The sequence below is a fragment of the Vanellus vanellus genome (assembly GCF_965231255.1).
Source record: "Vanellus vanellus genome assembly, chromosome: 1".
NCBI lineage: Eukaryota > Metazoa > Chordata > Aves > Charadriiformes > Charadriidae > Vanellus > Vanellus vanellus.
The window spans coordinates 127,535,977-127,552,784 of NC_138905.1; the positions used below are offsets into that span (position 1 = coordinate 127,535,977).

At 40.0% G+C, this 16,808-nt stretch overlaps 1 protein-coding gene across 1 annotated transcript in view; it reads right to left on the minus strand.

The window, feature by feature from the left end:
- Window positions 1-213: 213 nt before the first annotated feature.
- LANCL3 (LanC like family member 3) overlaps window positions 214-16,808 on the minus strand; it is a gene marked incomplete at both ends in the record, with an annotated part of 32,343 nt that continues 15,748 nt past the window's right edge. Inside the window, 4 exons of the mRNA XM_082492895.1 lie at window positions 214-373; window positions 1,478-1,685; window positions 3,708-3,905; window positions 5,005-5,128. Of these exons, the coding sequence (XP_082349021.1) occupies window positions 214-373; window positions 1,478-1,685; window positions 3,708-3,905; window positions 5,005-5,128 (690 nt within the window). The remainder of the gene's footprint in view (window positions 374-1,477; window positions 1,686-3,707; window positions 3,906-5,004; window positions 5,129-16,808) is intronic.

Below are 16,808 nucleotides of genomic sequence, written 5' to 3' on the forward strand. Positions count from 1 at the left end.
TATTTTTTTTTTCAGACCCATTTTTTTTTTACCACACACTTCCCTCCCAAAGCCCCAATGTATTTTCTTTTTCACCTGACTCCCAGCTACATTAAGGCTAGCGTTAGTGGTACCACTGGCTTGTTTTTTAAATAGCCTCTCTTGACAAATAAGTGAAACCGCAGGTGCCCTCTCCCATCGCCACCAGGATGTGGCCCTGGAGAACATTACTTTCTAGACAAAAACACTGAAGAGAGGAAACTCAGCTTGGTTGGGTTGCAGCAAGTCAGTCAGGAAACACACAGTTCCCGAGAAACCTTCATACAGACTATATACACTTTCTAATGCCCGGGAACCAGCCTTAAATTCTTCCGTAAATAAGAACTCTGCAAACCTAAGAGAAAAAAAAAAAGTTTGTTATTATTTGATGTCGCTCTATGTCTACTTACGTGTTGTTTGAAAGCATCATTTTAATAACATTCAACGCTTAAAAAAAGTAGAATGTTCATTGTTTAACCTTATCTGCAAATTTTACACTATCCTATTTCCACATGAAACTGAGGCCCATTAGACCTAGAAGAGACAAACCTTTGCAATATGTATGTGCGTTATGCTTCTTTAAGAGCTATACATTTTTTTCTGATTTCTGTAAGACATATTAAACATACTTTTATCTTGGCTGTTATTTCATCAGGATGCAAGCAATGTTTCACATCAATGCAATAAATTCTGTAATGCTGAAATAACTACACAAATAAAATGTTCTCACTTCAAAGCAAATGGCTGAAAATAAGTCACTGTAATTACTGTACCACTTCCCCTCATTATTCTATGCTGTAAGGAAAACAGTAACAAACATTGAATACTGTCTTTTTCAACATGTACAGTAAATTACAGAAATAGAATTAAAGATAATTGCAGCACTGTGACAGAATTTTCAGTGGACCACACTTGGCTTGCATCAGGTCAAAACGGAATTAACCCCACGAGCTAAGCTGAACAGCACAATGTCAAACTGGCTAAAGCTGGGAATGATAAATTAAAAAACTAAAATAACAGCAAGGCAGGTCCTATATTAATTTTCCACTTCTAGGAGGAAGGGATAGCCTTAAATGTTCTGAAAATCAGAACAAATCACATTTTACGCTGCTCCTGGACTCGGGTATGCAGCTCAGCTGGTTTCCGACCTCATGTCAGGATGAGACCTGGATGTGCACCGCTCCTCCCCATCCACCCCGGGGCCCCTCCGAAGGAGCGCAAGCTCATGGGCAGGGAGGGAGGAAGCCCGGGAGAACCCGATGGTTCTCCTGCCGCAGGCAGCCTGAAAGCAGGACTGCAGGGCTCCGCGCAGAACGTGCCTGCCCCACAGCTTACAGGTAGGACTGCACCTGAGGCTCAAGCACTCAGGTTACATCTGAGGGTGGTGATCACAGACTCTGAGCAGCTTTATAAACGTTCCTGAAACTTTCCAGTATTACCCTGAATCCAGAATGCTAACCTCTGTGCCCTGTATATGTATTTTGAGTTTCCGGTGAGCCTGTACAGCAGGAGGAACACATAAGCACTACCAGCCACTCCATGGCATATTCCAGGTCCCTTCTTCAACAGGCCCTTCTGCCAGGTGAGCTCCCCGCAGCGGATACAAGTGTCCAGATACTGAGGCTTCTTGGAAACCAGGTAAGCTTTGGCGAACAGATATGCAATGCCTAGGAAAATAGCAGTGAGATTGTCTTCTGGAATAAGTAGGCCAAGGGTTTCATAGAACGCATAAGAAAAATACACTAAAAAACTGCAGTCTCGTGCTCTACCTGTGTCAGCGTGAAATATCTATATGCTATATATGGAGGGGAGAGTATCTGGTATGCTAAAAAGCATACAGTAAGATGCACTTATCCACTCCCTGTGACAACGCCACTTTCAGTCTTTTCAATACATTACTGAATTCCGGGGTTTAATCTAACATCTCTAAAATTTCAAGTCCTTCAGCAATTTAAAACAGTAGTCACATTTTTTTGCCTTTAAACCAGTACACTCTTAGTACTGTCTTCTACCAGTTTCAAATCCCCATTCCCCTCACCTACTCACATTTACAGAAACTCAAGGATGGGCAAGATAATTTCTTACATTGGCAACAGATACAATTTTTTACTGAATGAGAAAAGGAAACTTGCTTTCTTTTTTCAGTGGGGCCCATGCCGTTTTATTCTAGTTGTAAACAGTCATGCATACTAACTTCTGTTAAAAAAAAAAAAAAAAAAAAAAGGACAGGTATTTAGCTTATTTTTAGGGGGGATTCAAATGAATTAATCATAATCTTCAATAGAGCACTGCACAGCTCGGTTCACGGTAACTTTAAAAGAATGCATATGACACATAACCAAATCAAGGGCCTAAGGAAATGTTTAGAGTAGCTCACTTGTGGTCTGAATATAATGTACACTGAAGTAGCTGAGAAGTGTTCTTGTAAGCTACATGTGCGCTATTACCCAAGAACAGTGTCGGGATACAGGATTTTCTGGGAAAGAACAACAGCAATTAATGAATTTGCATGTCTCTAAATGTCTCCTAAAGTAACTTCTTTACAGCTTTTGGGATTTTAACGCTTTGGTCGAGTCTCACTGCATCTGTCTCCACTAACATTTAAACCCAAATCAAAGGCCACTCTCAAGATCCTGAAACAAAAAGGGCATCTTCCCTGCAGGTTTGATCACTAGGCCAGCCATGCTGTAGAAGTAACTTTTTCCTCTTAAAAATAAAAAAGGTTGGTAAGCAAAAGCTTTTTTTACTTCACTTCATTAGAGTGCGAGAGCAAGAAGCTTGTTCCTCAATCATACCAACAAAAAGGTAATGCATCAGTAGAAAGCACATTTAAGGGATGTTAATTATAATGTATTTTTTGTAATTTAAATAGAACACCTTTAAAAGCAATGCATCAATGCTCATGGACATTCTTTAATAAAAGTAAGTTTTTCTGTAACCTTCTAGGTTCATATTACCAAGCCAATGACTCGTTAGCAATAAGATTCTGCCTGGTGGTAAAAAAGCAATTTCAATATACAGCATTACTTGCCAAAATTGCTAAGGTACATGATTAGATTCTGAACTGACAGACATCAGCCTGTCAGACATCATGAACCCAAGCTAAGGATTGATTCTCTTTTTCTCTGAAAAGCAGTTTTATATGAGTGACTTTTAGAAAAAATGTCTCTTGCTAGTACAAACTCCCCTTCACATGAAAATACTTTGGACAAATTTATGCATTATCTATCCATGTAATAAGTGCAGCTTAAACTTTTATTCTGATGAGGGGGCAAAAAGCTATTATGAAGGCCTTCCGAAAATTCACACGTGTCTGTATCTGTGTTCTTTTGCATACTATTTCTCTGTCCAGCCATATGCTGTCTTTTGACTCAGCTGTACCATTCTTGAAGGTCTTGTCATGAAAGGGAGCAAGAGTGGAAAACATACAGTTCAGGATCACCAGAATTCTTTCAGCTGTGATCAGCTATCCTTTTAAGGCAGAAAATACACCTATCCTTCCAGCTACTTCAGCAATAAATAAAACACTCTCAACTGGAAGAAAAAGCCTAAAGAGTTTACCTGCATCTCACAAAACATCAAAATTGGTCTAATTTAACCTGAGATTGTATCTTCTACACGGAATCACCTAACATGGAAAAGCAATGTGACCAGCATCTGGCTATTCATAGCATCAATGGGAAAAGAACCTGGAGCTCCATGACACCAGTGTACAAGCTCATTTTCCCGCTCGATTGTCTCTCCCAGCTCAGGAGGCCAGTTGCTGTTCTGTTCTTGGTCCATAAGAAAATCAACGCTCTGCCACACAAGCTCCTGATCTGCTGGCTGCAGATACTCATAATAGGAAAGCAACATCTGAAGGATTGATGAAAGCCCATGTGCTGCACCTGAAAAGAACAGAAACAGTCAAATCAGAGCATAGGTTTAGGCCCTACCTCCACCTCACAGCAACTTTCCTTTGGGACTGATTTCCTTCTCTAGTGCATGATTGTTCCATCTTCTTTATGCATATTGCAACAGTGCTTGGAATAAAAGCTTTCTAGGTGCATGACACTATGACCTGTTACTACTTCTGTCATTTCCAGTTCCCCTAGCTATGCAAAAATATGTATGAGGTTTTTTCTGCTCTCTCTCTGATATGACCAAAACTCAGTGTGTGAAGTTAAACTGAACTTAAACTGAACACTGTTTCAAGATATTATTCTTCTTGACATCCTACTGAATCTGGACGATGATTTCGATTTCTTTGTTGAACCCAAATTGAAACTGAACCATGAATAATATTCCCAGTTACTGATTGACAGTATCAATCAGCTAAAACCTAAATTTCAGTGCAAGAATTGTCTGTACCTGCCAGGGTCTGTGGAGCAGCACCGCTCAGTGACTTCTCCCTCTGCTCCCCTGCCAGAGAACTCACTAACATCTGCAGACCAATCTCACGCTTTCTGCAGGGTGATATTGTGCCTTGAGGACCCCATTAGGGACCGGCTCGATGACCCTTACCCACTGCTTCAGACGAGCTCCGACTGCTCGTGATGGGTAGGAGCCGACCATATGCTTGAGTTGCACGGCTACGGCCAAAACTGCTCCGCAAGTCCCTGCGTGGCAACAGCAACTTACAAATAACATCCCCTGACAGTCCTCTCTGGTACCATTCTCCACACAGACATGGGCACCACACCTCTCGCTGCCTCCATCTGGCAAGGGTGGGTTTACCAGGGCAGAAAGGAGAAGAGGGAATGAGGCTGCTGCTTGCTGCTCCTCTCGTGCAGAGCAGGCAGCTCTTGCGTTCCGCAGCGCTGGGCAGCATCAGTCCTTCCCTCCAGCTCCCCAGTCCCGCTTAGCAGTTTTAGGAGGTTGGATGGTCCCAACTCAGTCAGGAGAAACCCCACACTGTAGGTTTTATATATTTTATTTCTGAAGTGTCTACTGGCTCAGCATCTGCACACAGCATCACTTGCAAAGTATTTGGTGTGTTTTGCTCACCAAGATATTCTGTTCCGTAGTAGGAATACATGAGTGGGAACGGTTTCCTCTTCTTCGCTGCATACTGCTTTCCTGATTCTAATATGGCCAGGCAAATTGATTTTATTTGTGCTGGGGTCAGCACCTAAACAGAAACATCAAAACAAACATCAAGCTATTATAATAATTTTATTTTTAAGACATTTTTCAAGGCTCTGCTTTTTTGCTGGTGCACAAGACAAAGTACTACCTTTAATCTTACGAGCATGCCATAACGTACATCATTATTTAGAGTTCCTTACATAAAACAACAAATTTACATACTCTTTCTCAAAAACGGGGTTTCATCCTGTCTCAGGAAAGCAAATGTCAAATTTTTAGCTGCACAGACGAAGTGAAAAGAGGCCCACTAAGAGCCCCTGCCTTTCCTTCCCAGAGCTCCATCAGTCTGATGGAAGCTGACAACAAGCACCAAGCAAGCGGCAGAACAACAGCCTCCAGACTGGAGGAAAAGACATTAGGAGAAGAGAAAGGAAAACAGACCCAAAGAAGAAGTAAATGTTATAGCCTTTAGTGGGACACACTAAGCTAGACAGATTTTTCTCAGACAGTATAAAAGAGGAAGCAAGGAAGGGGGTACTAAACTTTACCGAAAATCAGTACTACATATGTGGGTTCAGAAACATTTTAGTAAAAGAATCAAGCTCTTTTACTACAAAAAATGCTAAGAAAATTTAAGTGCAAGATAGGTTTCTATGAAGAGAGGCTAGCTGTGTTTATGGGATTTTATCGTCATGAACAGGTCAACACTGCCTTTCACGCAGTCCTAAGAAATGACTAATGCCTTACTCTTAGTGGGGCCAAAAGTAAGTAAGATTGACAAACCACGTATTGCATCAGACATGAACTTTTCCAAGTTACTGACCTAAAGCATTCAGTGAGGAATAGTTTTTACAAGTTTTAACTTAAGTTCTAATGCTATGCAATTCACTGCAATCACTGACCTTCTCCTCTGTGTCAGCCAAATCAGTACATTACTGACCCATACCTAGGTCATTAAAATAATTTAGTTTCAGTAGTGTTTTGGCTTTCAGGGAAAGCCTGTATGGCAGCTGTACTTTGCAAAAATATGAACTTATGAAAAGAGAACTGGAAAAGAAAAAAGGCAAAACGAGGCAGAAAAAAGAAAAAGGCTGCAGAAATAGCATAGACAAGCATAGACTAACTGGACTATCAAGATAATGTCTTTAAAATGTTTCTAAAGACAATTGGTTTTGCTATAATTTGTATTATCATAGGACTTACAATTACTTCTTCAAGGTTAAAAAATACTGTTAACATTAAGTATGGAGGTAACATCTGTTATTAACTATATACATGTAAACTATAAACATGCAAAAGATGCTATGGACAATTCATGTCACTTAGAACTTGACTGAAAACTAATGGCTGAAAAATCTTATTTGTCTATCTCGCCTTGCTCCCTGATAACAAGGCATTTTATTACAGCTGCTCCAAATGACTATGATATTCATACAACCTGGAGAACAACTTACTTCTGATCTTGGTTAGTGTTCTTTAATGTTACTGCAGCAGAAGTAAATAAGCCGTTAACATCTGGAGACTTCAATCATTTCCAGTCATTTTTAAATGAATTGTTTTAGCTTCACTGAATTTAAAGAAGCGGTTTAAATCCTAAGCAAATGAGGAGATCAGAGACATGGTGAGACACTGCATTTTCTCCAGAGCTCTCATTTTACCGTCCTGCAGTTTGGGACGTAGTTCTCCAAATCCTATACTTTGTAAAAGGATTAGTAAGGTAACCCTTTAAAAATAAATGTGAAGGATAAGATCTCCTAATTGGAATTCTGGAAGGCAAAGGCATACTGATTAGAAAAATCATATCAGTTCATTTTCTGTATGCAACGGTTCTTTACTTAATAAATGAACTGGCTTTCAATACAAACCATGTTTTGCTAAGCTTTTTATGTTCAGTGCATTTAATTTTTAAATTGAATTAATGAATATTTTACAATGCTGATTGTGTATTTTAAATGGATTTAAACTTCTACCCAAATCCAGCCTTGCACAATGCTGCGTAAAGAAGTATCAGCTAGCAAGAAATGCATTGTTCACCATTTTTTAATGTAAAGTCAGTTCAAAAAGTCAAACACTTAAGCACTATGATTACTGATTAATTGTATACATAGTATACCCTTTTGGCTGGCATAAGGAAATATCATCTCTTTTTCAGAATACTTAAAAAGCCCACGTGCAAAGCCAGATGAAAAAATTAGTTAAAATCATGATTAGCCTGGATGATAGAAATCAACCCATCCTGACCCACTTCCATCTTATCAAAGAAAGTGGAAAAGAAAATAACCTGTATGTCTTGAAAGCAACCTTCTCTCTGACCGCTTGGACTGACCTGTACGCTTAAGGCAGGTAAGAGATGTGTCCTAACTAATAGCTAAATAAGCAAATTTTTGTGCTGATTCCAAATATCTCTTACCAAGTGCCTCAATCCACAGTTGTTGTAGCGCTGCTGCCTGTTTTCCAAAACACTTAAATATGAAGGATTTGTTTCTGCTCCTTATTCTAGGAAATGGCTGGCTGGAACAGACACACTCACTTACCATCATTACTAGTGGCCTTCCAAAGGTTGAAATGATCAGAGATCACATTTAGGATCTCCATAGGCTTGCTACATTTTATTTCAACCAAATCTGTGTTAAAACCTCCTCAGACTTCTTTCACCTTGCCAAGAAATAAAGTCTGTGGCTAGTTTCTATACAGTCCCTCACATTATCTTTAATAAACCAGCTAAAAACTTAATGATCAAAACAACAATCATAGAATACATTAATCATAACCACAGACGGTGTAGCTGTGGTTCTACAAACTGCATTTTCATTTCACTGTAGTCGCAATGCCTCCTTGCCCCTGGGAATTACTGAAGCAATATGTTTAATTAGGGATGGCAAAGAAACAGAGTGATCATCCCAAAGGCTTTGAAAGGATAAATTGCATATTGATATCACGTCTTCTGGTGAAAGCTGTCAGATGCTCTGATGAAGAATAAAGCCAATATGAAAATATGCTACCCAGAAAAAAAAAAATTCATGCTTGAGATGATAGCTACGTTTTTTAAGAAACTTCTGGAATGTCATTTAATATGAGCTGGCTACACAGTAGGTAAAATTATTCTTTATTATGTCAGTGCTTATCCAAAAGACTCCTGACAGTAAGAGATATATTGCTGGTAGTTTAATATTTCAGCTAACTTTTTTATATTTTTAAAGACATCAAAACCTATCCTGTCACATTAGAAGTGTTCACTTTAGTCTCCTCACAAGACCAAAGTTTGGAATACATGTATTCCCCATTTCCCCTGCAACTTCTGTATCAATTGGTTGGTTGAGTTCTTCATTTTCTCTTTTAAATCATTGCGCAGTGATGCTGTGTGCTGTTAAATAACTGTTCCACTGGTGATAGCTGCGTTCCCATATACCTCCTACTTTAAGCACAAAGCTTAAGCAGCCCTAGAATACTTAGTATTTGTACTACTGCCTGTGCCTTGGAGCCCTACTTACAGTAAAAAGACCACTGTGATTGTTTCTAAAGTCTCTCCACTTTTCTCCTGGGCCACTGCAGAAAATACACCTTCTCCCATTAAGGCACTCCACAAATTCGTGAATTATTTAAGGCAGGTACTTTATTCAGTAAATCCCTGTAAAAAAGTCAGCAAGGAAGTGCTATGTCTACAGCAATGGCAGAACACCGTCTTTTTTTGTTGCTAGCAGTCTTTCTCAACCTAAGATTGTTTAGTTGGAAGTAAATAATTTCCCAACCCCTTTTAATCTTCTAAACCAGATTTTGTAATACATTGGTTATGACAATGCTAGGCCCTAGATATGCGTTTCAAAAACTGTAGACAGAAATCTTGACCTTGAGGATTAGGCAGAAAGAAACAGAACTAGCTCTTCTTTGCTTCTAATTACAATAACATTTTCAGCACTTCATCATTCCTCTTAATGTTTGCTACAAGCCCCATGGCTTATGATTTGCCTTTTGAAAACCACTGCTACTGTAAAACTGCATACCGTATTAAGGATATTTGAGGACTATAAGCTTTTAATTCTTTTAGAAGATCTGTATTTATTTTTTTTAGAGCCCTCTCCCATATGTAAATAACAGAAAGCATTAATGAATGCGAAGTATCACTATCTTTATAGACGCATCAGTACATTTAGGAGGTAACAGCTACACTTACATAATTGTGGAAGAGCCTTATTCTATGCATGTAAAAAAAATTTAATATGCATCTCACCACATCAAACCTCTGTCTGTCACACTTCTAAAAATCCATTTACATGAATTTGATCATATACTTTTTCTGATGCTGTAGAAAGAGTCAAAATAAGCTGAAAAAAATGGTACACTACAAATAACCCATCAGAAGCTTTGCCATGAGTCTCCTACGCTGGAAGTCCAGCAGAGGGAGCTTGTGAATTAGTTATAATGCACAAAAGTGCTATAAAAAAAGATATACCTGTCTGTGTTCAGCAGCACAGCTGGCTCAAGCAGAAAGACGCTGGAGCCAACTTGGTAATTTAATGATACCTTACTGCACTGCGTGATGTTTAAGTTCACTACTTAAGCTTGATCTTTTTCTACCAAAGGCAGGGGCTGGGATTGTTCAGGGACCTTTCTGTGCAATGTCATGGCCAGGTTTTTTTTTTTCTTTCTGATGCTGCTGACACCTGAAGCCATGGAAGAGTAGCAGGAACAAAGACAGAGGGGTCTGCCTCCCCCTGATGTTATTCCAGTTTGACTGATGTACCTCTCCTGCAGCACAGTGGGAAACCCAGCTCCAAGTGCACTGCTGTCTGCTTCCCTTACAAGGAGTGTGAAGTACACCCTTCTTTAAAAAAACAACACAAAAAAAACCCTGTCAAATCTCCTGAAAACTTTGTTCAAGGAATCAGATTAGTTCCTGAGGTACTACCGATACAGTTGCTAATGCAGTATATCTCATGCTGTAACGGCACCATGAATAGTATTTTCTAGAGAGCATACTTTCCTAAATTTCTCATATTAACCCACCTACATGACAGCATATGTAGACTCAGCACAATTACTGATATGATTGTTTCAGTTCATTGGAAAAAGGTACTTAGCTGCAATCTTGAGTAAAACAGACCACTATAGATCCCATTGGTATTGCTTGTTTTTAACATGTAAATTTGGGAGGTTTTGAGGCTCAAAGGTGTTCAAGGCCAGGCTGGATGGGACTTTGAGCAACCTGGTCTAGTGGGAGGTATCCCTGCCCATGGCAGGGGGGTTGGAACTAGATAGTCTAAGGTCCCTTCAAACTCCAACCATTCTGTGATTCTTTGCCTCAGCAGCATGGAAACAGCAATGTCAGTCCTGTTCTGTTTTACGGGTCGCTAATCATGAGTCCAATCAGAACCTGAAGGCTGCATTTATTCCTGATGAATCAGATTACTGATACAGAAGACAATACAGCACTTCTGTTATTCCTAACTGAGTACAAAATTTCCACAGGTCTCACTTGCCAGGACTGTGTAGCACTAAACCCATCAAATTCTGCTGTGAAGCCTGTCCTTCAGAAGCGGAAAAATTTCAGACATGGCTGCAAATGAAGTGTTGCAGAAAAGGATGGAGCACAACTGTTAACTGTAGCTAGGAGGCTGCCTGAGAGCAGCTGGTGCCACTACACAGTCAGTCAAACGCAATCAGCATCTCCATTGATTGTGTCTCAACTTAAACACTGGAGAGTTTCAAGGAAAAAACAAAAAACAGCTCCCCCTATCCTGGGTCAAGGAAGAGAGAGCGAAAACATGAGCTTCTCCAGTTACACTCTGTTCCTCTTTCCTACCTATCTCCCCCCCAATTAAGGTCCCAACATCTCTCATTCAGCTGCACCAGAGTCTGGCTGGATACAGCTACCTAGTTTATTAATATAGTGGCTCTCCTAGGTCTTGAGAAGGAAACAAGAGGTCCCCGTCACCCTCTTTACTAGAATAAAGTAGGGTATCACAACCCCTTGCTCTCTGCTGACGGAAAACTGAAGCACGAAGAATGTCAAGGAACAGCTCTAAGAGCAGAGCAGTTCAGATAACGAACATGATTGAGGAAGCATCGGTCTGCCGCTTGAGAGCTTAGGTGCTTTTCAGCCAAAAGTGGCTGGTCAACAGCAAAGGCAAGAGAGAATTGCTCAGGAGGCCAAGTCCCATCACAGAAGTGAGGTACCCTGGAACGCACTCCCGTGTTATGGCTTTCAAATGGCAGCTGTCTGCACCCCAGCCGTGTGTTCTCTTCTGCCTAGCAGAGGGTAGACTTACCACAGAGCACAGAGAGCCAACAACTTAATTTCAAAAATCTCTCCCTAGAATCGCACCCAAATTCAAGAGCACGAATTGAAAAGCATGTTTAAAAACAGTAAAAATATGATTTGCAAATTAACTTGGAAACAAACCCAGCATTGCTTGGAGAGGCTTGTTTCTACACTGCAGAATTCTACCCCAACTTTTTTCAACAAATGGGTAAAATTCTTCTTTTTTCCTTTATTATCATTATTCACCAGCCTCATAATGCACAGCTGAGCCATTCTCGGGGCACAGATCCTGGGAACTGGCCAAAATGGAAGTATCAGTGATCACTTTTCTGTGATCCAAATTCTTGTTTGGAGCTCCTGTGTGTCAACCACTCCTCCACCAGACATCAAAGCAGTTTATGACAGCTGAAAATGAGTCAGAGATTAGTGCTACACGGATACTGCTTTCCTTCCACCTATGGTGCCTGCACAGGTAGGAGGAAGATTATTCATGTAAAAACTTCATCAGTGGGAAGTCCTTTGACTCTGTTTAGTCTCAGTCAAAAAGTACAACAGCACATGAGTCCTGTCGTTAGCTTATGCCAAAACCGCAGTGCGGAGCTGTCATTTCCTGTTGGGAGATGTATCCTTCTGCACTCTAGATACATGTCCCTGGCAACTCTGCATTATGATGATAAACATCTTCCAAGCTGGGCACCTTGCACTCTGGTTGGAGTAACAGGCAGCCCAGTGTGTTGTAGCTGTGCTGCCCCAGGATCCCATCCCGTTTTTTACACTGGTAAGCAAGGAACATCTGCTCTGCCCGTGTATTTTGGATCAGCTTACTTCCCCTTAACAGCGGGTCTGCTGGTTCACTGGAAGTCAATCCATGCCTTCATCTGTTCCACAGACACTTCTTCTCGTAGAAAAGCTGCCCTGGTGCTTGAACTGGTTGATGCGTACAACCCATGCAGAGGCATAAAAAGTACTATCCATTCTTCCAGCTCCAGAGCAGCGGGAAACAGGATTCATGAAACAGCCTTTGCAAAAGATAAAAACTTGTAACACGGATGAGAGAGCCTCTCCAAACATTGCAGTAATGATGGCAGTGCCTTTAGTCTGAACTCAAAAATGATGCAAGTCCAGTTTAACTGGGCACCACCATTTGCTGCCAGGAACTTAGGCAGACCGCTCCTTGGAAAAATGAATTTATTAGTGCTTGTATACCTCTGCAGGTCAACATGAGATGGGCAGAACTTGACCTCGCGTCAATCAGTATTTTTCACAGGGAAGCTGACCTAGGCTTAGAGTTCTACAAATGAAAATGGCGACCATATCTAAAAACCAAAGAAAGTTGATAAGCCATCTTTTAAGATGTCCTGAAGGTCTCCAGAAAGAACTGGATACGTCCATTCCTTCATTCTTTTACTTCATCTGGAAAGAAGAGCACTCAGCATCTGACAGGGCACCGATCTAATAAAATGTAATGTGTTTATTTCTGAGGAGTACAGATGTGCTAAGAGAAATGATCATGCTAGGACCTCTTAAGATTATGAATTGTACTGCTGCCAATTTCATGAAGACATAGCTAATTTTGAAGGTGCCTCTAAATATAGAAGTAAAATCAGACACTGGAAAGCACTGTTGCAAGGGGTAAGAGGAAACCAGGACATCTCTGGTTCAACTCCAAAATTTAAGCTCTGAGAAACTTAGCCTAGTTTTCTACGGGAAACTGATAAAGTTGCTTCAAACTGATGTTTGGTTAAGAAAGGCAAAGGTACAAGAGCATTGTGTATACACCAGACTTAACAAAACCTTACTGCTGGAGAGATGTCTCCTGGTAGAGGCTATGTGCTTGGTGGCCGGCTAGCTCTTGTATTCCCCATCTGGGCTGGGAAGGGCCAGCTGGGTGCTACATTGCAAAAGGTGCCACAAGACAGAGATGGGTTGGCATCGCTGGCCCTGGGAGAGAGGGAAAGGGGGTGAAGAGAGAGGGAGGGAGATATAAAAGACTGAAAGAGCTTCTGGGCCCCATAGGCTATGTTAACTACCTGTGTCTGAAGAGAATGGTCTACATCCAAGTTCAGTATGGTACTGGCCTGGAGAAAACAGCAGTTTGCATATAGCATATTTGGATGATTAAATGCTTTTCTACAGCACCCTTTGCCGAGGCATCTCTCTGACCAAATTACTGCACAGAACCTGTATGGTGGCACAACCTTTTATCAATTTCCAGCTTATAGTTTTTCATGCTGCAATTGTATATGACATTAAAGCTTCACTAGTTTCAGCAACAGTAATTATGTTGCTCATGTGAAATCACCAAAAAACCTGAATAAAAATAAAAGATCACACTGAAAGCAGCTACATAATCGCTAAAAAGCATAGCATGGGTATAGAGAAAGATTGATTGCTAGTTCCTTGACAATATCTCTAAGGATGTTCATAGTTCAATTCATCTTAAGTAATACCGTCATCTTAATCACTCAGAGTGATGGAAAAGGAAAAGAGCCTTTTCAGTCTCATACAGTATTTAGTTTTTTCAATTTGTCAAAGTCATTTCACCCATTAGATCATTCATACTGCTTTTAATATCAAAGTCCTCATTGACCTGAACGGGTCTTGACTTGGGGGGTGTTACTCCTGGCAAGTATTCTATAAGAAACGCTGGAAGTTTTACCAGTTGGCATAATATCTAACACAGACATAAAAATGGAGTAATTTCATGACCCCCAGGAATGGAGTCCAATAATTCAGTTAGTAACTAGATCGATAAACCAGGGTTTCTATGCCATGTAATTATTCTTGTAAATTCTTGTTATTCCATGTCGTGCCAGAAACAAACACCATGGTGCTGGCTCAGTCTGTTGAGACTGACAATAATTTTGTCTGAGGTAGTAGACTTTAAAGATTGAGCCTACAGGAATATGGCTTACTTGACAGAATAAAATACTGACCTTGCTTGCAAAAGCTGAGTAGTGAAACATAACAGATACAGCTGAGCAAACATCTAACTCTTCAAGGATTGATCCTACTCTCATTTTGGTGAGTTTGGTGGGAAGTGACTAGCAGATGCATTCTCGTTCATTGCTCTACACCAATGTGGAGTACATGACTTATATACAATAAAAATATTTGGGTTTTTTCATCGCTTTGTCAAGGCTGCGTACACTCTATGCCTCTATTGAATAAAGCTGCATTTATATGCAATAGCTCCCCCTGGAACTTGTAGAAGAACTCCGCTTCATGTCAACAAATATTCTCCAGGAGATTGTTTCTTGTGACGAACTGGGCAATGTACTGTTTTCCATACCTAAATGAAAAAGGATTAAAACTTTCAGTCGAGGCATGAGTCACCACTACCCTGAAGCTAGAATTCCAAATAATGGTTTATGTTTTGTGTTGAGGCAGAGCTTTACACTCTTGCTGTAAAGCTGCTTTGCTACTGCAAATACATTGTTTGAGGAACTAAAAACCTAGCGATAAAAAGAAAGATTGCAGTTTGTACACCCAGCATCAAAATGTGCTGGACAGAAGTACCTGATCTCTCTTGATTTTCAGTTTAACAGGAATTCATTTGCCTTTCAAGCTGTTATGCTAGGTCATGGTTCACAGATGCAGCTGTGATTGTAAGACGCAGGTCAAATTTCCACTGTTTTCCAGGAGGAATATTTTTCTGCCAGGACTACAGGTTTGGGCCTGGAAGACACCTGCCAATAACATTTTATCACTTATCAACTAATCAAATATTACAATGTAAGCAATTGCACAGCCATTTACTTATAAACATGAAGTGGGTTGCTGAGTATCATAAGTTATTTGCTCCTCCTTTTTTTGGCTTCCTCAGTGTTTTGGTTAGCATTGTTCACATGGCTGCAACTCACAAAATATGCCGGATACATCTGAAACACAGGAAGACAAGAGACTTCATTCTATAGATCATTCAGCAGCCTTATGTTTTATTCCTCTGTATGTTAAAGATACAGAATTCTTCATCTTTCATCATCATCCAGTCCTCTAACTTTCCCATGCAACAATTCCCAGTCTACCTCCAATGCCTTTAGGCTTGTTTTCCAAGTGTTTAGACCTCCTCCCTCTATCCAATAAGCATACTTCATTCACAGGCTTTGCGAACTAAATAAGAAAAAAAAAGATATGACCCCTCAAAGACTCATGGCAGAAGTGTCAGAACCCCCAAAAAAATGATGGGGGAGGAGAGTGGCTGAGCAGAGAGGCCCAGGCAGAGCATCCATCTTATGCTCTTCTACCCAAACCCAAAGACCATCTATTTTGCTCATGACTCAAAACCTATTGTACCAATTGCTAATGAATTCTGCTACAGAAAGTAGCATTTGGAAAACTATCCATAAAAGACTATAGCTTGTCACGGTGCTAAACTTGCAGAGATAAACTACAGAAGCACAGAAAACCAACATATTATTCTTCATCTGTTTCAAACTAAGGTTCAAGAAAGAGAACATGGTTGCTGCCAGTATTAGAGGATCCCAACCACAACGTTTTCAGTTGTGTTTTTTTTCCCCATTTAAAACCAATAAAAGCTTGGGTTTACATACTAAGATGCCACATAGGGATGCACAGAATGCCCTGACAGTGGCTGTATTATACATGCCCAGTTGTAACAGATCAGTACCTTAGAGGATTCCTTGACCTTCTCAAAATCTTACACTCATGGAAGAGAAGGACCTAAACTATATGTGACAATTTGCATAGTGCTGCAAACAGCTCAGTGAAAATCTCTGCTTAGTGTATTGCAGCACTGCAGAAAGCAAACAAAAAGTGTTAGGATGCATGAGAATAATACTGAAATTGTCATTAAAAAGCTACTTAAGCAGTTATTGCTTTGTTCTTTCTTCTGATATTTCTCCAGGTCTGTTCTCCCATCATCAAAATAAAACAAAATAAAAAAAAATCAAGCAGAAACAAATATTTTAGAGATAAGTAAGAGATTCTCCTAAGAAGTGAAGCTAAAAAGACTGCAACCTTTATTTTCTGGACAGGAGGTAATTAATATGATAAAGAACACAAAAAGTCATTTTAGCTTGTAAGAAAAAAATGACAGCATATGAAAAGGAGCAAGTTTAAAGACAAAACATCTCTCCGCTCACCCAAGACTCAAGCAAGCTAGGGAGCTTATTTCTGCAAAATGTAGCTGAGTCCATTTGCACTGTGGAATTTTAAAAAACCAACTGAACTTCTCCATAATTAAGGTGAGAATTTTTTAAAAAGATTTTTAGGTTAACTGCCAGAAGTGTCGTACCACTCCAATGGAATTAAATTACAATTCTTCAGAGCATGTCTTGTTTAAATAAATATTTTATCACCTTTCAACTTATCAGATATTACAATGTAAGAATATATTTATTCCTGACAGATGTTGCAAGGCCAAGTCATACAATCAACTCTCAGAACTCATCCCACCAATTCTGGAAAAAGGTAAACTCTTGTGCTTCCAAGCATAAAGCCG